Source organism: Leopardus geoffroyi, chromosome B4 (assembly GCF_018350155.1).
Source record: "Leopardus geoffroyi isolate Oge1 chromosome B4, O.geoffroyi_Oge1_pat1.0, whole genome shotgun sequence".
In the NCBI taxonomy this organism is placed as follows: domain Eukaryota; kingdom Metazoa; phylum Chordata; class Mammalia; order Carnivora; family Felidae; genus Leopardus; species Leopardus geoffroyi.
In genome coordinates this window covers 53,690,148-53,711,089 of record NC_059341.1, presented here as the reverse complement: position 1 = coordinate 53,711,089, position 20,942 = coordinate 53,690,148, and the positions used below count along the sequence as shown (strand labels likewise).

Sequence of the window (20,942 nt, the reverse complement as noted above, 5' to 3'; positions counted from 1 at the left end):
TAAGGGTTCTGGGTACAAATTTAAAATATTTTTGGGTACCTGGGTGGCTTAGTCAGTTGAGCGTCCAACTCTTGATTTAGGGTCATGATCCGAGGATTGGGGCATCAAGCCCTGTGTGGGGCTCTCCGTTGTCAGTGTGGGAGCCTGCTTGAGATTCTGTCCGCTCCTCTCCCCTCTCATGCTCTCAACCAATCAATCAATAAATAAATGCTTTCACATTTTCCCGCTTCTTTTAAAAATTATTAAAGGTGTACTTAGAAGTCTAATACAATTTAGTTTCTATTATTTTAGGTGACTGTCATATTAAAGTTAATCTAACCCATTTTAGTTACTCTTGAGCTTTTTCATTTAGGTATGGGTTTATTTAGATAGAGCTATTAGAAACATAGTTCTCCAGGAATATGTATTAAGTTAAGGACACATAAAACAAATTTTTATGTAACATAATTATAATTAATGGTAAACAAAGCTTTTAATAAATATCTATATTAGTTGAAATTTACAACACAACCACATGCAAAGAATTACTATTGAAAAGTGATCACCAATCAAGCTAAAACTTTCCTGTGAGAAGATATCAGTGAATTCCCTTTATGGAAAGTGTCTGGAACTCCTAATAGAATAGGCAGGTTTATAATAAACAAATTTTTTTTTCACATGGAATGAAGAACCCACTCTTTCAGGGAAAAAATCCATTCACTTGTAAAATAAAAAACTATAAGCATGAATAATAAAATTTAGACTCTGGAAACTTCTTTATACACTTAAATACTAGTCAACTTTCCCTATGATTTAACGACACACTGCCTAGAGAAAAGTTAGTAGTTATTATGTCAATTTGTACTCCATGGACTTGGCTATCACTGATTATGTTACTAAAATATATTTGGAAATACAGCAATTTGTAAATTTAGTCTGGTGACTAGCTGTTGAAAAATCAGTAACACTTATGTCAATCACTGGCATCCAACCAGGGGAGCCCTGGGAAAATGGTATTAAGAAAGCAAGGCTTATCTTGAGATCCTTTCAACTACTCCTTTTTCATATTTCTCTCTCAATTTCCATGGCCCTATTGACCAGACCTTCCCAAGAGGACCAGTGTTCTTAAGTTCCTCTTTCCTCTATACCCAGTGTCCTGTTTTGCCTGCATTTGGGTCCCAAATTCTCCAACAAATCTCATTGTGGATCCAATTCTTCATTCTCTTTTCCTATCACATGCCATTAGGTGTGCATTTTTGTTCCAATCAAATGGCATTTTGAAAAACAATATGTTAATAATGGATCACTAGTTTAATGTCTGGAAATACCTGTATTTTATTTGTCTGCATAGAATTTTTATTTAACTTCAGCTCTTTGCAACTAGAAAAAGACATGGGATTCTAAAGTCTAAGGTGTATAAAAGAAAATCTAAAACTTAAAACTTAGAACATGATGTGAACAACACGTTTCTAAGACATGCCTCAACCAATATATGATGTCTATTTCTCTTGTTGTATGCCATTTATTTTCTAAAAGTACCACGTGATTTCTGCACATTTTCACAATTTCTATGACTGGGTTTTTGGACATTTTCTTCCATTCCATATATTTTGTAGCATTTAGGATGATGTTCAGGTGAAAACCTGCAATGCTCCATATTGGAAATTTAACAACTTCCCTCTGTTCTATTTTGCATTATTATAAATCACAAACTATGCTCATAATATTTAAAGTTCACAAACATGAACACTTGGTTCACACAATCTTCCTTTGGTCTTCACATTTATCTGATTTTAAACGCTTCTAATAATTTCTTTGCAACCACTTAGGAGTGCCTCTTGTGTATTTTATTAATTATACCATCACCCACCTGTCCCTCAACACCCAGGCAGGTTTTTGTTATATTCAAGAATATCAAGAGTTAATGTTTTAACTCTGCAGATGCCAGAACAAAAGTTGAACTCACCCAATAAAAGGAGTACGTAATAAAATGAGCAATAAATTTAACATTTAATTATTTGTGGGGCACACACTTAATTGTCTTACTAGGTGAAGGCACTATTATAACTCCTTTAGAATTATTACCTCATTTTACCCTCATAACAATCCTACAAAGCAGATATTATGATCCCCATTTTACAGATTGAGAAATGAGGCATGCAGAGGTTAAGTAAGACCCATGGTCTTCCACAGCAGATAAATGTAGGGGCTGGGATTCTGAAACAGGCTATTCTCTCCTAATCACTATAGCATGTGGCCACATACTGTGTTTACCATGAGGAATTCTCTGCTAGCTGCTAACAATTCAATATCCCACTACCCACAGAAAATTCGACAGATTTTAAAGTGTTATTTCACAAATAACTTATACTTACAAGGAATTTCCCTGTATCCGATCTCCAAAGCATGAAAATAATTCATAAATTCCCTAACTGGAATTTTGAAAGCTTCAAAGAGGCCCATGTCTTCAAAAAGTCTGTATGATACCTATAAGCAGAAGCACAAGCTTTATAAAACACCAAATAATTCATAGCTAGTAGAGACACCTATTGGGAATAATAAGTCAAGTAACTATTGAGGAACTCTGTGTGTCTAGCCCTTGCAGTCCCTGACCACAAAGGGTATTTAATCTGTTTTTAAAGGTGGGGATAGGCAACCAAGAAAACAACCAACTCAAACAGTATATACACTGCAGAAACATACCAAGGCAATCAATTGTGTGTGTTATCAACTGCTAGGCAACACTACTTCCTAAATTGCTGACTGCAAAGTGCATAACATAAGCACTAACAAATGAGAAAAGGCTTTAATTTGACTAATTTTTATTGAAAAAGAAATTCCAGAGGATAAAGGATTCATAGCTGTACCTTAGAGAAGGGGAAAGAATTATGAGAGAGAAAAAGGGTTACCTTGACTAAATGTATAGAGAAACCAATTTATTCTACTGCAGTATAAATGCCATCTAAATTATTTTTTCCTCACATGTCTTCTCTTTCTCCTCCAAACATCTATTCTCCTTTCAGTTGCATTCACAGCTCTGGCGACTCAAAGTCAGTGAATACCTTTGCATGTAATTGGCATATTTGACAGGCAAATGATGGAGAAAAAAATGATAAAGGCACAGGAGGTAATGGGGAGAGAAATGGTTATTCACATGGCAGAATGGAGGACAGCACCATTTCAAGTGGCCTTACTTCGTATCACAAAGGTACAGAGTTGGTTATAACTCAGGAGACTTTATGAAAGAATTATTCATCATTTTTATTATCTGCATCTCTTCTTAAAATTGTCTTGAAATATTTCTTCCAAAGCTTTGATATATTGTTTCATAAATTCCTATCTTTTGTCATTTGACTTTAAATTTATTTAAACTTATTTAAAGTCAATGACATTCCATTTTGAAGCTTATTTGAGAGAGAGAGAGAGAGAGAGAGAGAGAGAGAGAGACAGACAGACAGACAGTGGGTGAGAGGGGGAGAAGCAGAGAGAGAGGGAGACAGAGAATCCCAAGCAGGCTCCATGCTGTCAGCGCAGAGCCTGATGAGGGGCTTGAACCCATTTACCATGAGATCTTGACCCGAGCTGCAATCAAGAGTCGGATGCTAATCCAACTGAGCCACCCAGGTGCCCCTCAATGATATTCCTTTAATTATGTACTCAGTATTTAACATATGTGTGTGTGTATATATATACCTCTAAAGGAATTTCTATCTAAAATGAAACAGAAGGATATAAAACAAAAAAATCTCACACGTGCTGTCAGAAAAATACAATTTAAAGACAGACTGATTTCCCATAAATGACTGATTTACAAAAAAAGTGGTAACACTGGAATTTTCTTAAGTGATAGGTAGTTGATCAAGAGTTGCCTCATATCAACCTAGGGAAGTTGTACTTATGGTTTCCAGAGACGTGAACAAGGAATGGTCAGGGTCGGGCTGGTCTCACAAAAGAAACTGACTTGAGCTTTGTTTGTATGACTGCACTGGTTTCGTCTGCTTGAGGAATTTTCAAACCTGGTCCCATTTGTTTTTTCTTTTAACAGTCTCTAATTGAACTATCCCCTTTTTACATTTCCTGCCCATAGATAACAGCCCACCCCAAACCCTCAAGGGACTCATGATAGTTTGCTATAGTTTGCATATCCGAAATTGCAGTACGCCTGTTATTCCTGAATAAACTCATCTTTTTGACAATTTTGAGCTTGCCTCGGTTTACTTCTTTAGGTTGGCATAACTAAAAAGGAGAGTTATTCATTCAGCATATATCTATTGAGCCCTTACCACGTTCCAGACAATTTTCTGCATATGAGGCATATATACAGGTAAACAAAACAAAGATCTCTTCCTTCAGGGAGCTTACGGTCTAGCAGGGAAGGGAAGTAAACAGCAGATATAATAAGGTATACACTATGACAAAAAGTAGTAAGTAATATGTAAAAAAAAAAAAAAGGGGGGGAGCAGGGGTGGAGGGCTGAGAATACCAGAGAAGCTATGGAATTTGCTTTTTTAAGTATGGTGGTTAGAGCAGACATATCCAAGGTGACATTTGAGTAAACAATTGAAGGATATGTAGACTGAAGTACATGGATATCTGAGAAAAGAGTTTTTCATACAGAGAAAAAGGCCTGTGCAAAGGCCCTGAGGTATGCTTGCTGTGCTCAAGAAAGAGCAAGAAGGCCAGCATGGCTAAAACAGAATGAATGAGGACAGGAGTAGAATTTATGTTAGTAACAGCAGAGTGGGATTGGGCAGGATGCACTGTTGGGGGTTTGACAGTTAGACTGACCATTATAAGATTTTTACTCTAAGTGAGGTAGGGAAACCCTGGAAGAGATTAGAGCAGGGAAGTAACTTTATTTGACTTATGTTTTAAAAGCATCACCGTAGCTGCTGTTGGAAACAGATTATACCCTAGGTACATCAACTTTTATATGCTTTTCTCCACTCTGAATGGCAAGTACATTGAGGTTTTACCCTTTTTGTTTGGAACATAACATCCACACCTCCTCTCTTTAAAAATGCAACAGAAAGTGAAGTTAAGGTTTCTGTAATATTTCAAGCTGTTTTTTTTTAAAGTTAGCTTCTCTTTACTACTGCTTTAGTCTGTATATGAGTTCTCGCTTATAAATACCTAAAGGGCTTAACTATGCATGTTACTTCAGGGACCTGTCCGAGATCACACAGCTGACATTTTCAGAACCAAAATTCAAGCCAAGCCTTTTTTGGCTCCAAATTTTGTGCTCTAAACTGTGTTAGATCCTACCACTGGTATGTGAAAAGCAATGTTCTTAAGATTGCAAATAACTAAAGTTTCCCATTACTCTCTTAAACATTTGAAAGATGAATTGAAAAAATTAAGACAACAGGATATCTTAGAGTATGGTTTTAAAATAGGAGAATTTTCACTAAGATGCCATTACAAATCAACCACTAATAATTTAAACTACAAATAAAGATTCCATTAACCAGGTAAATACTGGTAACTGGAAAAAGCAAGCACTCTTCTGAAATCTGAATCATGCCCTTTCAAATTTGTTAAAGTAAATATGATAGTCATCAAAAAGGCAGTCAGTATATTGAGACTGAAAAGTCATTTCCATTGCACATATGTCTCTTTAAAAATCTTTTGAAGTGAGATTTTTTCTGTGTAGTTTCAGCCAAAAGGTGATTTCTCGGAATGTTCAAGTTAATTCATTTCAGCTGTCCCAAAAGTCTTACTAGGGTAAAAAAAAATATGCCTTCACACAGTGAAAATTTCATGATTTTGTGCTTATAAACTCCAATCAAAGAAAAAAAATCCCATAAAGTTCTACTCAGCAAGACAAATAAAACTGCATTTTCTCAAAGTTCAATGTTTTGTAAACCGGAAAGATAAAATAGTGACGTACTAAGGATCATGTAGTTATGTATTTATTTTTGAAAGATGACTGGAAAAAAAAAAACATTAGTGAATTTTACTGCAATCTAATTGTTCATTACATCTAATTTTTCCATTGTGTACTCCTATCCAGGACTCTTACAAAACATTTTGTGGCAAAGCTGGTCAAGGGTCACATTCCCACCCCTTGTTCCCAGAAATTAAAGGGGAGCTAGGTACTTGGAACAGTATTTGCTATACTGTCACTGTAGCTAAGAAACCAACTGCTACAATAACCATTTTCCCACTGGCTCAAGCTCTCTGTTCCCAGTTTGAAGACAGAATAAGTGAATGTTTTATGAGGGGCTGAGAAACAGCTGAAGGTAAACAAAAGTCAATAGTATGGATTTCCTGGGGCACCTGAGTGGCTCAGTCATTTGAGCGTCTGACTTTTGATTTCAAAGCAGGTCAGGTCATGATCTGATCTCATGGTTCCTGAGTTCGAGCCCCGGGCTCTGTACCGACAGTGAGGAATCTGCTTGGGATTCATATTGTCTCGCTCTCTCTCTCTCTCTCTGCCCCTCCCCTGCTCCCGCTCTCACTCTCTCTCTCTCTCTCTCAAAATGAATAAATAAACTTAAAAAAATAAGTATGGATTTCAAATCACAGGTCCGATATTTACTATATAACTAGATGAATGGGATATGCTGTTTTAAGCCTTGGTTTTCTCTTCTGAAAAACAGAGATTAAACAGAATACCTGCATCAACGTTACTGAGAGGATTAAATTGCAGAGCTTGGGGGAGTCTGTGACATACGTATCAAATACCAAACAACGTGAAAATGTTCTCTTCACAGGAAACACACTGCAGTGAAAGGGAAAGCAGAGTTCTGGGCCCACTGCCATCTCCTTTTGCTGTGCCATTCCAGGGGTATTTCCAGGTAAGATCCTTCCCTCAGAGGTGCAGTCTGCAAGGGGGTTCAGAAAGTGGGATACAAAATCTCCCAGGAGGAGTCCCGAGGTGTGAGGTGAAGGTGGACTGGATAAAAACAGCTGCCCTTAAAGCTGTCTTCACGACCACCTAGCATAAAAGAGGTTGCTTAGCACTGAGGAGAAGGAAAGAGAGGAGAAAATGGGCCCACTAACTCCTAGGAAAGGTGCAAGGGCTGTCACCCTAGGCCTCACAGTGTTCATGGTTAGAAGACAGTTTAGCAGAGGCAACTACACGGTACACAGACCATATAATTATTTTGACCTTCATAAGCCATCAATCATTTTAGCACACTTTTCTGCGTAGGAAGTTGAACTGCCATTATTTTGACACATATCTAACTTCCCTACTAGTCCCTTTAAGGCACAGACCTACTTTTCCTTCTTGAAGACTAGCCTAGTACTTTGTATTTGTGGATCTGAAAAACAGAGGAAAGGGCCCTCTATCATCTTCCTTCAAACCTTCAGGGATCAGGAATCCTCACCCTGAAACTCCACACTTAAGATACTTGTTGAGAAGTCTGAAGAAAGCCTGTCTCTGATGCATGGAGTAGAAACCAGTATGACACGTGATTTCTCTTCTAGTGTTTTCCAGGGAAATGTTGGTGGCTCCAAAAATCTGGGTCTTGAATTCTACATCTCATATTAATTTGGTGGTCCTTAGCATCTCTGCTGTGATATTTAGTCAATCTATGAGAACACATTTGAAGCATTTTACATAAGCTGATAAATATTATTGTATTAGCCCCTTTCATTGAGGGTGTGTTCTGAGAGGTGTTTGATAACAGAACAATTCCAGTGTTTTGTTTTGTTTTTTTCATTTATTGAGATCATACTCAAATTCTTAATTTCTGTGTTTTCTTTCCCCTTCAAGGACACAAATTTATATATTTTTTAATGTGGAAAGTCTTGAAAGTCATCTAGCTTAAGGAAAATATACAAAAAGTCTTGTTAAGTAGCAATAGTTCATAGTCTATTTCTTGTGATACTTAATGGTGTCCTATATTAGAACAGAGAACTCTGATATGTTCCTCACAGCAATGGAAGGAGATGTGTTTCTGCACAATATCTTACTTTTTGGTAAGACCTAAACACTGAAATATTAAAAAAAATTAAAAACTAGTCATTGGAAAAAATTATAGACAATAAATTACTATTTATTATTAGGTAGCTTTCTTATCTTGAGGGCTTGTATCAGCTTTTATTTCTTTTGTCCCTGTTCCTCTCCACTCTGTCTTAAAAACTACGTATTTTAATTGCACATTATGGTATTCACTCACTTGAAATTCCAACTTCTTTTGTTGACCCACTACCAAGGAATCTACAGAATGTGAGGTACTAAAATTTCCTTTCTCCACCTGAAGTCACCACCAGTGTCAAGCATGTACAGAGCTTTAACCAACCAAGGAGTTTTTGGTTTTTTTTTTTTTCCTACATTTAAAGTCACACGTATGAATGCATTCCTTACCTGGCTAAGAATACGGCCACATTTTCTTCCTATTTTTTCCACCAAATCAAAAATCGGAAAATTCCAAGTATTTAGCTGCTCCATAATTGAGTCCAAGTTATCCATGACAAGAGGTTCAGGAGCAAGAACTGGTTTGTCCTATAATGAAGAAGAAAATATTTTAAGAACATGTAATTTTTTTCTATGAAACAATTTGCGCTTTGTTCAACAACTGAGTTTACAAAAATAAATGACTTAAAACTTCAGGGTGAATGAATGATCTTAAAAAAAAAAAAAAAGCAAGGTGAATAAGACATTGGTCCCAAAGTAAGGAGAGAAGGTCCTAATGCTGTTTCATACCATGAATTTTGCGTATTAGGTGCCTGCCTATTGCTGGTTCATATATGCCACAGAAAAAAATGGATGTTTCTTTCCTAATAGAACTGTTTTTCACCTACTATGGGATTCTTCAATAAAGACTAAAGGACTTTAGGATGCTCTGAAATTGTATATAAATTTATCTCTTTAGAAGTATATGTAAATTTTTCTGGGAGGGTTCCTGGTTTATATTGGACTTTCAAGAGAAACCCATGATGGGGGAGGAGTCAATCACCCCCTACTCGGCCAAATTTATATTATTGTTTCAAAATCAGCATTAATCCTATGATAACTGCCACATTTTTCACTATTTTTATTTAATTCATGTGATGTATGGTTTATAAAGAAACCCGCACTAAAGAAATGTAAAGACATTTTACAGTATGTTCTAAATGAGGATATTCTTAAGAGTACATTTACCAAAAGGTAAAAGTAAAAAATGATAGTGAGGATTAGGAAACATGCAAATTACATTATCTGACAATCTCTTTAAATTAAAAGTATAAATGGTAACTCAGGTAAAATAAAAATGATAATAGCAACAACGGATAATTACATGACAGTGAACTATTTTCTACTATTTGCTGCCTCCCCAAGATTAATCAGACTCAAATGTATGCTTTTATCTTCTTTAAAAGGATCTCTATAAACACCCCAAATCAGTCATCATTAAAGGATATTTTAACGGGTAGCAAGTGTCAGTATAAATCTAGCTTAATACAATAAGGAAAATAAATATTGGCATGCTTTCTAAATAAAGGAAGTGCTAGGAAAAAGTAGCAGAAACCCTAAGACAACTAACATATTTTACTTTTACTGATGTTTATAAAATATTTTTTTATTGGATGAAATAATTTTTTTCTATGCACTTTTAGATTTACACTTTTAGATTCTAGGATTAAACACCTGTAACCACTGGTGGACATAAATATTTATGGTTTTAATCACTAAATAATAGAATCATTAAGAGATTGATATACTTGCATAAGGAAAACATATACTGACACACATAGGTATGGCTATAACACATGTGTGTTCCAAAAGAGATATATCTGTAAATCTAACAACTCAGGGATCTGTTTCTAAGTCAATTTCTGTAACAGAAGGCAATCTCTCAAGTAAATGAATGAGCACAGTGATATGGGGCTACCAGGAATATCATGGTCTCAGACGTGTAGGTGCCACAAGCTGAAGCTTTCCTTAGAGGCTCTCTCGGGCACTCGGTCTCATCTTCATTCTGTACAATATCACTGCTATCGCTGTTGTTATTGGTTTCATAATCAGAGGTAACTTGAGTAGTGTCATCTGCAATTACAAGAGAACAGATTATGATGAAACTTGCAAATGGAAAAAGGGGTCCTATGTGAGCGCATATTCCTAAACAAGTAGGGAAATAACTGCTTTCATGAGCTGACACACCAAGAAGGTGAGATCATGAAGTGGAGAAAAGTACACATTTTTTAACCCAAGAAAATAGACAGAATTATGACCTGTGGTTTATATTACGCTCAGTTATTCCTCAGTAATAATATGTAGATCAGCAGTTTATACTTTTTACAAATCTTATAACATTATGTTCCTTTTTCCTTTATGCATCCGCCAACACATTAAACCAGCAAGTAGCTGACAAAACACTAACTCCAGAATGGGCACATGGTAGAAGTTAGCTGACACCTGAGAACAAGGTGGTGTCTGTGGGACATGGCACAGTAGCATGTGAAGGACTGGAGACATCTTGTGTGTCCAATCTCCATAGGAAGCTGTGGCTTTCCTCCTTAGATGCCTCCTTCCACTGTCTCCCATTTCAATCAGCACTAAACGATGCTAACCAGAGGCCCAATCAGGTAATGTGTAGAGTCTGTAGAACATGCTTCTGGGGCAAAGACCTCGAAAGAACCTTCTCATGGCTGAACAAGTGCCTGAATGAAGTTTACTGTGTGAGTGGCCATGTGCTGGACAGCACTGAAAGCACCTTATTTGTACTAACGCCTTTAAACCTACACAATCCTGAGGCGGGTTTTACAGCACATCACTACATTACTCATATCCTTACTTTGCAGAAAGGAAATGGAGGCACAGAAGGGATAAGTAAATGGCTTAAGACACACAGCTGGTAAATTTTGCCGCATGACTTTGAACCCATGAAATCTGACCCAACGTCCTATATTCTTTACTTTTGATAAAGCCTAGCTTTTTTTTTCTTTTATGGTTATTGCTAACATCCCTATGGAATCTTTGCTTTCTCCTAAGTCACAAATATATCTTCCTCTGTTTTCTTTCAGAACCTTTATTGTTTTAGCTTTTACATTTAGGTCTATGCTCCACCTCAGGACCATGTTTCATACGGTGTGCACTAGGGGGTGAAATTCATTTTTTTCCAACCCTCTTGGAATGCTCTGGCATCTTTGTTGAAAATTCAGTGATGGTGTAGACACAGGTCTAATTTGGGGCTTTCTGATCTATTCCATTTGACCTATTTGCTGATCCTTATTCCTGCACCACACTATCTTGTTTACTACAGTTTAAGTTTTGAAGTCAGGTAAAGTATTTCCTCTTTGTTCTCCCTTCTCAGATGCGGATATTCTAGTATTGTTGTATGCCATCATACCTTTACTATCTAATTTTTCTGAAGTTGTTAGTGAATAATGGCTTTTGTTAGGTAGACTATTGCAATCAGGGGTATCTTATAAGACTTTTCCAAGGACCTGCCGTTCTTCCATCTTTCTCATGACGTTTGTTCTATGTTAGAATGAGACACAGCATGAAAATACAATCGACAAGTTTCAATCTCAGAATTTGTAGAAAAAATGAAGAACACTCAAAGGCCATAGTTCTACATGAGGCCACAAAGGAGATAAGAAACTACTACCCATATTCTATCAGACTCAGTAGAGTCAAAGAATATCAAGGACATAAGGAGAGGATATTCTGAGTCTTCAGAATGCTACAATATCACAAAAGGAGAATTCTCCTTTTGAGTTTTTCTTGCCTGTGTCCCTTGACATATCCGCTGAAGCAGATAATCACAAACCATTCTTGCATACCTTTATCACCCTAAACTCTGTAGTTCAGAGAAGCCATTTTTTTCCTACCATGTAGATCTTCAGCTCTAACAAAAGCAAGTCCCTAGATCTGCATCAATAAAAATAAAATAATAATTACTGTAGTGATGGCAGCAAACAGTGGGTCACTGTTGACATTACTTACAGTGACCTAGATACTATTAAGTATTTTACTTGATTTTTTTAAATTGAAGTATAGTTGACATATAATATTGTATTAGTGTCAGGTATACAAAATAGTGATTCAATAATTATATACATTATGCAGTGCTTACCATAAGTGTAGTTACTGTACAGTTATGATATTAGTGACAATATTCCCTTTGCTCTACCTTTCATGCTCATGACTTATTTATTTTATAACTGGAAGTCTGCACCTCGTAATTCCCTTCACCTATTTTGCCCATCCCCTTACTCTATTCCATTCTGGCAATAACATTTTTTCTCTGTAGTTATGAGTTTGTTTCTGTTTGTTTGGTTTTCAGTTTCCACATATAAATGAAATCATGTGTTATTTGTCTTTCTCTGTCTGACTTATTTCACTTAGCATAATAGCCTCTAGGTCTACCCACGTTGTCACAAATGGCAAGATTTCATTATGTTTTTATGGCTGAGTAATATTCTGTCATGTGTTAGGTTGCTTCCATACCTTGGCTGTTGTAAATAATGCTGCAGTAAACATAGGAGTGCATATATCTTTTCAAATTAGTGTTTCCATTACATGTTTTAAGTAATTTAATTCTCACAACAATCCTGTCTGGTACGTACTGTTATCATCCATATCCACAGATGAAGGAATTGAGTCACAGAAATTACAATACAAACTAGTAGACAGTCAAATAAAGGTAAAACCAGCCTTGAATGCCTGTGTTCTTTTAACCTCTCCATAACATTGCCTCAAGAAAAAGCCTTCTTACAAGCTTATAGTGATTCTCAGCCTGTAATGAAGATCTCCAGAGAGTTCCCTAAAAGGGATGACCCTTCAGTGTCCAAGATAATATGAAATTTCTATATAGTTCTACACATTATATAAAATGACTTCTAGTTTTAAAAATACATACATTTGTGTATAGATATTGAAAACCATTTTGGATAGCTTTGCATCAAAATTTTACCCACGATTAGCTCTTAGGTAGTAGGACTATGGATGATTTTGTCTTCCTTCACTATCTTTTTAAATTTGTTATCTAAAAAATCGGAAATATATGTTACCTTTTTGATCAGAGGAAAAAAAAAAAAAGTAAAGTGATTTCCATTTTAAGCAAAAGAATCCAAACAAAGAATTACCCGTTCTGCTTGGTGTCCGAATGGTGGCACTGCTTCTCTCCAGGGGCACAGCACCAGGGGTCCCTTGGGGATATGGCCTGCCACAGCTGAGAAATATTGGAACAGCTGTAAGTATATTCTTTCTTTTCAAAAAGTCACAGGCATACACCATCTATGTACACATGAAGGGCAATAATAATCAAATCTTTCTATCTTCCACTTATTTGATAGAAAACCTCATTTTGCTTTATATACAGATGCTGATATGCTGATATACTGTTTTCTTTTTTGTGAGAATGTCATCAATACAAATTATCAGAAACTCTACTCAACGCTCATCTTCCTCTATAGTCTAGACCATAGTTGAGGTGAAACTACTGGCAAAATTGTTACGTTATTTAGAGAATCCTGGGATTGTCTGCTACCTATTTATAATAATGATTTTGGAGGTGCTGATGCACATTTAGTTAAAAAATATGTTTCCCAGTGGAATCCCTTTGTATCTGCTTAAAAGCCTCATTATTAGATTTATTTCTGTGGATTAAGAGACATTTTATGCCCAAGGAGCCCTTTAAGAAAAGATTGCATATGTGAAAATAGAATGCTAGTACGTTAACTTTTTGTCACAAAATAAAACTTAATTTTTTTTTTAATATTGACCGGTCACTGTTAAGGCCCTAAGGAAATGAAGAAAGTAGAGATACATTTTGATGAAGAGTGAATGTAAAACTGACTAGCACAGAACACTAGTTGAGAAAAACAGGCCAAAGGGGTATGTTGTGAGTAACCTAGAAAAATGAAAATACTTGAGAGACTGGGCTCTTTAACAGAGGACTATGGAGAATGTAGGACACTTACTTTCTCAACACTTTTGACTGTTTCATAAATTAAAAAGCAACCCCACAAATGGTTGGGCAAGTTTCTTCTCTTACTTATCTTGTTTAGAAACTCCATGGTTAGATTTTAATTCTGCCTTTTGCTTATGGGTTCTTTTCTTCTGCCTAATACTACAAATGGTCTTGGATGGTTTTGTTTGTTATTTAACCACAGATTATTCACTCTAAAAGGAAAAGAAATGAAATGGTTCATAATTTAATATATTAAATGTCTCATCACTTTTCTTTTCCCTGAATTGTGCTTAGATATGGGTTGTAGAGATAAGCATTTTTCTAGGTAGAGAATATTTTCATCCTAAGTAAATTTATTTTCAAGCCTTAAACGTAAGTGGAAAAGCGTCACATGTGAAATATTTCTAATTATGAAATCCCATCACTTTGATTTAGGGAATCAAAAGAAAATGACTGGACCAAAGTGGGGGAAAAAACAGACACAAATGATGGGTTTACAGTCTTGGGTGACACTTGGTAGATGCCGGGTTTATTAGTTTTAAGAATTTTCATTGCAAGATAATACTTAAAAGGAACACTTAAATTAGTAGTCCAAATATACTACCTCTTATGCCAAAAAAATGGCTTGTTGCGTAGACATTACAGCAGCCAAAAGACGGATTCAATGCCAAACCCTTCGAGTTCAGCAGGGGAAACCACAATAATTAGTCGTGTGTTTCTGGAGCTCTCTGTGCCTACATGGGTGGTTGCCTTGAAGGCAATAATAGAACATGGTTTGAATTACAGATTTATAAAGCCCAAACAAATAAAAGACACACTACTGGATTTATAAACATTACTGAAAAAGCAGGCAGTGAAATTGTCTTGTTTTTCTCCAAAACCTCTTTTATAAAAATCCCATTAACATTCTTCCTGCTAAATTCACAAAAAATAGACTGTGATGAGAAGAGCTGTGTGAGTGGTAGATCAGAACATCTCTGCTTTCTTTAGGCAACTTATTTCCCACAAGTCTGAAGCCCGCAGTGGGAGAGTCTCCCTAGAAATGCTGGAAGCAGATGTCCTTGATGGTGATTACTCCACTGAGCTTTGTCTTGGCTTAGGATGCATACCACAAAAACATGTTTCTTAAGGATGTTCCATCAAACACTAGCTCCATGGGAAATTACTGTGTGTTCACCTAAAGAAACTGGTTATGTGGTGAGATATATTCAGGAAATGCTAGATGAGACAAAAATCAAGAGGTTTCTTTTTGCAGGACTTCTCAGAGCTTTTAATAAAGTGATGTGTGTTGTGAATCGCTGAGGGAAATATATATGATAGGTCTGTTTTACCACAGATCATGCTTTGTGTGTGGGGAGGTGGGGGGAAAGATGGGATTAATATTCCACATAAATTATTTCATTAAAAAAGCTGTCATAGAGAGGGTAACAGAATAACTTTTGGATGGTAAAATAACTTTTTACTCTGATCCTGGACCAGGAAACTAACAAAAATGATTTCCCTTTAAAAATATTTGTAAAGAGAAAAGAATATAGTTTTTGAATAAATGATCAGAAAATGAAACGTGTGAAGCTTAAATCTGGGTCTGTGAACCACCAGGTGATAGTAAACTATCAATATGTAAGTCATTTATGCAAACGGTTATCCTCAGTAACCTTAGAAAAGAAATAACACTCTCATGATTATACTTAGTTTAAAAACAGTCAACTCTTGTAGTTAAAAGAATACTGTAGGGGCGCCTGGGTGGCGCAGTCGGTTAAGCGTCCGACTTCAGCCAGGTCACGATCTCACGGTCCGTGAGTTCGAGCCCCGCGTCGGGCTCTGGGCTGATGGCTCAGAGCCTGGAGCCTGTTTCCTATTCTGTGTCTCCCTCTCTCTCTGCCTCTCCCCCGTTCATGCTCTGTCTCTCTCTGTCCCAAAAATAAAATAAACGTTGAAAAAAAAATTAAAAAAAAAAAAAAGAATACTGTAATGCTTTAAAACCAGTTCTTCAAGTTGAAGCTATTTCTAGAGAACAATAATATTACCATATCAGTAAGAAGAGGTATTTCCTTCTCAGGACAATGTTGGCAAAATAACTACTCTCACCATGCTAGGCCTTTTTTTCTTATCCTCTGTGACAAGACATGACTTCTTATTTCTAATTCTATTTAAAAATGATAGAGCAATACAAACCGATTGCTTAAATGCATTCAGAGACCCATATGGTCCAACTGTAACGTGTCATGTGTTATTTGCATATTTTCAAAGTGGGAATTGCACGCTTAAGATAAAATACCCTTAAAATCAATATAAAATCCTCCCTGGGTATAAAAATATTCCAACACATGGGGTGCCTGGATGCCTCGGTTCGGTGTCCGACTTCAGCTCAGGTCGTGATCTCACGGTTCATGGGTTCGAGCCCTGTGTTGGGTTCTGTGCTGGCAGCTCGGAGCCTGGAGCCTGCTTCAGATTCTGTGTCTCCCTCTCTCTACCCCTCCCCCACTCACACACTCTCTCTCTCTCTCTCTCTCTCTCTCTCTCTCTCTCCCTCTCTCTATCTCTCAAAAATCAATAAACACTAAAAAAATTAAAAAAAATTCCAACACAACATCCTATTATACTAAATGACTTGATACAATTTTTTACTTACAGGTTTTATGCATTCTCCATCAGTAAGCAGAGGAAATATACAACTAATTATTTTATATCATCTCCGAAGTTTAGCTGTATGGACTGTATGGACTCTAAGCTTTATATTAACAGACAACCACACACAAAAAAATTAAGTTTCTATTCAACATAAAATACATTATCTTCTACTTTTCCTGTCCATTGCTTTGTCAAACCTCCACATAGCTATGTGGACTTGAGGTAAGTGTTCCTAAGAAGAAAACTAGTATTCGTTTTCTGATGAGTTAAACTCTAGTTAACACGATAAAATCCTTACCTGCTACATATAACAGGCGGAGGGAGGATCTGAGGAGATAGGTCAGGGGCACTCTGAGTATAAGTTAATGCCCTGTGAGAACTTAGGCCCTGTTTGGCAGCTGTGTTGGCAGATTCTGGAAACTGCACTGCAGAAATTTTGCTGACTGGGCTGCTGGCGGGGGTCCCTTGGGGAGGTGAGGAACAGGGCGACGAAAGAGGTGAAATTTTAGCTAGGGCACCTAGAAAGACAAAGATTTATTAAACCACTAAATAAATTTTTTGGAAATTAGAAACTGCAGCTCTTACACTTCACCTTAGACCCCCCTCTCACTCCATCAGGACCACGTGAGCACTCAGGCCACGGGGCTTGCCCTCTCTGCACACCACCATCTGGAGACAAGGTGTATAGTGGGGTGTCTCCATGGCATGAAATGGGAAGAATGGATCATCGTGAACAGATCAGTGGCAATGTTGGCAAGGTTAGCTAAAGCCTTGGTGTCCTGGAGTAACTTCAGGACAGAAGGATATTATTTTCCCCTCCCATCTTTGTTTCTTCTTGTCATTCTGACATAATGATAATAATTAAAATTTCCTCGTGTGTTTGCCTTCTCTAAGGTTGAGAAATTTTTAGCAGTAACAGGATCTGCTATTGTTTTAAACATTAACTTATCTGGAGCAGAGTTTGGCAGGTATCCGATGCTTAAAATTCGTAAATAAAGATATATTTTTGAGAGGCAATTAACTTTATTAACCATCAACATTTTTAGTGAACCTACGTTATTGGTGTGAGACAGAACTCTGATCAGAATAGCATCTGAAGAAAACATTTAAAAATGTAATATGATCCATTTCAGATGAAACAAAAGGACTAAAGCCTAAATTTTAAGTGTTGATATCTGTGCCAAAGTGTGTTTACTCTTGATTGTGAAAACTGTACAGAAAACTGGCTTAGATTTCAAAGTGCTGATACTTGAGTACAGGGACGAGATCTTTTGAAGTTCCATTCTCCCAAACACAGAGAAGGCAGCCTGCACTGAAAACTGAAGAGAGAACTATCTTCTGAACAGCCATCTGCTTACTGTTTTCCAGCATTTTATGGCTGAACAACCTACTGTAAGGCAAATGAAATGAAATCTTGAGTTGTTTTCTATTTCTCACCACTCAAGGGAAACACACAACAGGCAGCTCTCACATCATTAACTAATATGTGTGGGGAACTCGTGGCTGGCTTAGTTTGCTTCCAATGTCCAGTTCTCTCAAAAGTTTGATATATTACACCCGAAGATTTTTGGGTCCATTGAAAGTAATATTAAGCTTGCTGAAAGGCTTTTGTAATTTCCACATGTCTTGTTGGCATCATTATTTCTTTTGTTTTGTTATACCAGAGGAGAAATTGTGCTCCTCCTTTGATAAATGTGGAAGCTGGGAGCCCCTCCTATCCTCCTACTCCTATCAAATATTTGTTGTTGCTTTTTTTTAAGTTCATTTATTTATTTTCGAGAGAAAGAGAGAGCACAAATGGGTGAGAAGCAGAGAGAGAGGGAGACGGTGAGAATCCCAAGCAGGTACCATGCTGTCAGTGCAGAGCTGGACTCAGGGCAAGATCCCACAAACCATGAGATCATGACCTGAGCCAAAATCAAGAGTGACATGCTTAACCCCTTAACCGACTGAGCGACCCAGGCACCTCTCTATTGTTGATACTTGATCAGTAGCTTAATCACTTGCCTTCATAGGTAAAGAAATCATTCAGACTCAGGTTAAATAACCTTCCCATGGTCACAGTGCTAATGAACAGGAGAATATGTAGTGAGTGCAGCTGTTCTTAGTAAAATGTGGTTTTAGCCCATACTTCTATCAGAGGCTGTCCGAGGAGGAAGAAGAATCCATGATCTGCTAGACAGCATCTGTACTGCACTTAACAACAACACGCCTAAGGGTTTTTATACTGTCTTCTATGTCTTTGGAAAAGATTTAGCTATTTTACCAAAGACACTGACAAACCTACACAACATATAATCTCCTAAACAAACAAAACAAAAACTTCACTTAAGTCTTAGAGTTTCCCAACAAATCTATCATTGTGTGCAACAAGTGGGTTATAGGTGTCCTGTGAAGTACTAGGGCTGTAAATTTTTTTAAATAAGATTTTATTTGTAGCTTTCAGAATAAATTTAATTTTTAATATTATTTCTAATATTTTGTAATGATATTGTATTATATTTTTATAAAACAAAGGAAATAAAATTTTCACCAAGCTCTAAATCCTTTCCCCTTTCTCCACTGCTGTCTGTGGAACACTACTGTATTCACACGTTGTATCACATATAACACATCATATAAACAGATCATACATCATATGCTCTGATGTAAAAAGGTTGGAAACGGCTAGTTTAATTTAGACTATTTGTTAGATTATGGCCACCTTCAGATAATCTTAGAAAAGCAGGGTAAACATAAGGAGTGGGATGGAGGTATGACCTTGTATAAAGAAAAGTGTCTGCACAGAGAAATTTTGTGTCCTGTTCCAGAGACTAAGGATGAAGTAGCCAACAACAACAACAACAGCTCTCGTGGAGCTTCCACTCTCTTGGAAAAAACAGAACCTTAAAAAAAAAAAAAGAGGTGGAAGAGGTGGGGAAAGGAAGAGAAAAGAAAAAGAAGAAGAAGAAGAGGAGGGATTAAAAGAAAAGAAACTCCGGTAGTTTTAAGTGATATAAAGAAAAATTATGCAGAGAACATAGAACAAAGAAAAGAAATTCAGAAATGTTCTAGGGGTAAAATTTGAACAGAGGCCTGGTGCAGTAAGGAAGACATTTAGACAGTACTGGGGAAGCATGTTTCAGAAAGAGGGCCCTACCTGGGAGAAGTCAGAAGGTCAGTTGGGAGGTCAGTGTGGAAGGGAAAGCAGCTTAGCGAAGGGGAAGGAGGAGCAGGGGACAGGGAACATGTTCAGAGAATCTGCCAGGCAAGGCTGTAGAGGGCTGATAGGCCAAGGCAAGATTTTAACTGCTATATTTTGGAAAAAAAAAAAAAAAAAGACTTCTGACAGGCACTGCTTTAGGCAATTCTTTAATTATTTTGATAGTTAATTGTGAGTTTTTGAGTTTTCCACCACTTTTTTTTTTTTAATCAAGTCAATGGGAGTAGTGCCATGTGTCTTAATACAACATATTTTCTAAGGGAAATTTATGAGAAGAGTGATCTTTTTCATTGCAAATTCTTTATAGCTGCCAGCTGAGATTCTCAGAGAAATGCAAGTCCCTCTTAAATACAAATTTAACAATCCACTCAATGATTAGAGTTCTTGGAACTCAAGGATTGACTAAATTTAAACAAACAGCAGACCTTAAGACTCCAAACTTACTGCCTGGGATGAAATTTAAAATAAACCTTGTAAGAGAGGAAAAGCACGTTGCTTCTGTAGTACTGTTAGTCTACATATTTTGAACACTTCTGACAAGTACAAGCCCTGGCAACAACCATGAAAAGAGGGATATTTGCCTTCAGTCACAAAGATGGCAACATAGGATGTTCCCAACTTAGCTCTCCCTCGTAAGAACAACCAACAACTACTCAACAAAAAACACCACTGAGAGAGTCCTAGAACCTGGGGGTGAGGCTGAAGCACTCCCTCTGCACCACAGAGATCAAGACAGACTGCATTAGAAGGGTAAGAAAAGAAGCAACAGGATGACCACGCTGCTCTAACCCCAGCAAGCACAATAATGCACAAAGTCTCCCCTGAGATTCTGGTTCCTCCTGCAGGAAAAGACAACCCAAGTGGATAACAAGCACCCCTCCCAGAATTGTAGGTTGCTCTGTGGGAGTCCCTATTCTGATCTGTACCATGGTGACTGCAGGGGAATCTGTGAGGCTCAACCACTGGGAATCGGACTGTGATATATAAGGGGGGTAGGGGTTTGCAACAACTAGGACGTGGATCTCGGCAGATCAAGTTCATACAAGCAATGCCCAAATAGTAATCTTGACCAGCAGCTTTGCTCAGCTGCAGAACCAAGCTGGGGGCACACACAGATCAGTGAACTTGGTGGGTGCAGATGTGCCTGATTCAGATTCTTAAGCAAGGAGTTTTGTCAGCTCTAAAGCCCAGTATGTCCATACCCAGGCAAGGAAGTGAGTCATAGTCTCCCCCACTGTGGGGAGTGTCTTCCAGCCCCATCTGATCAAAAGGATTGGTGA

At 37.2% G+C, this 20,942-nt stretch overlaps 1 protein-coding gene across 2 annotated transcripts in view; it reads right to left on the bottom strand.

Annotated features, from left to right (window-relative positions):
• The window catches only part of PDE3A (phosphodiesterase 3A), a 317,086-nt gene that overhangs the window by 27,435 nt on the left and 268,709 nt on the right, over positions 1-20,942 (bottom strand). For both annotated transcript variants that reach the window (XM_045463832.1, XM_045463833.1), the window contains 5 exons: positions 16,759-16,978; positions 13,003-13,088; positions 9,804-9,958; positions 8,297-8,434; positions 2,355-2,466 (listed from right to left, as the gene is read on the bottom strand). In XM_045463832.1, the coding sequence (XP_045319788.1) occupies positions 2,355-2,466; positions 8,297-8,434; positions 9,804-9,958; positions 13,003-13,088; positions 16,759-16,978 (711 nt within the window). The remainder of the gene's footprint in view (positions 1-2,354; positions 2,467-8,296; positions 8,435-9,803; positions 9,959-13,002; positions 13,089-16,758; positions 16,979-20,942) is intronic.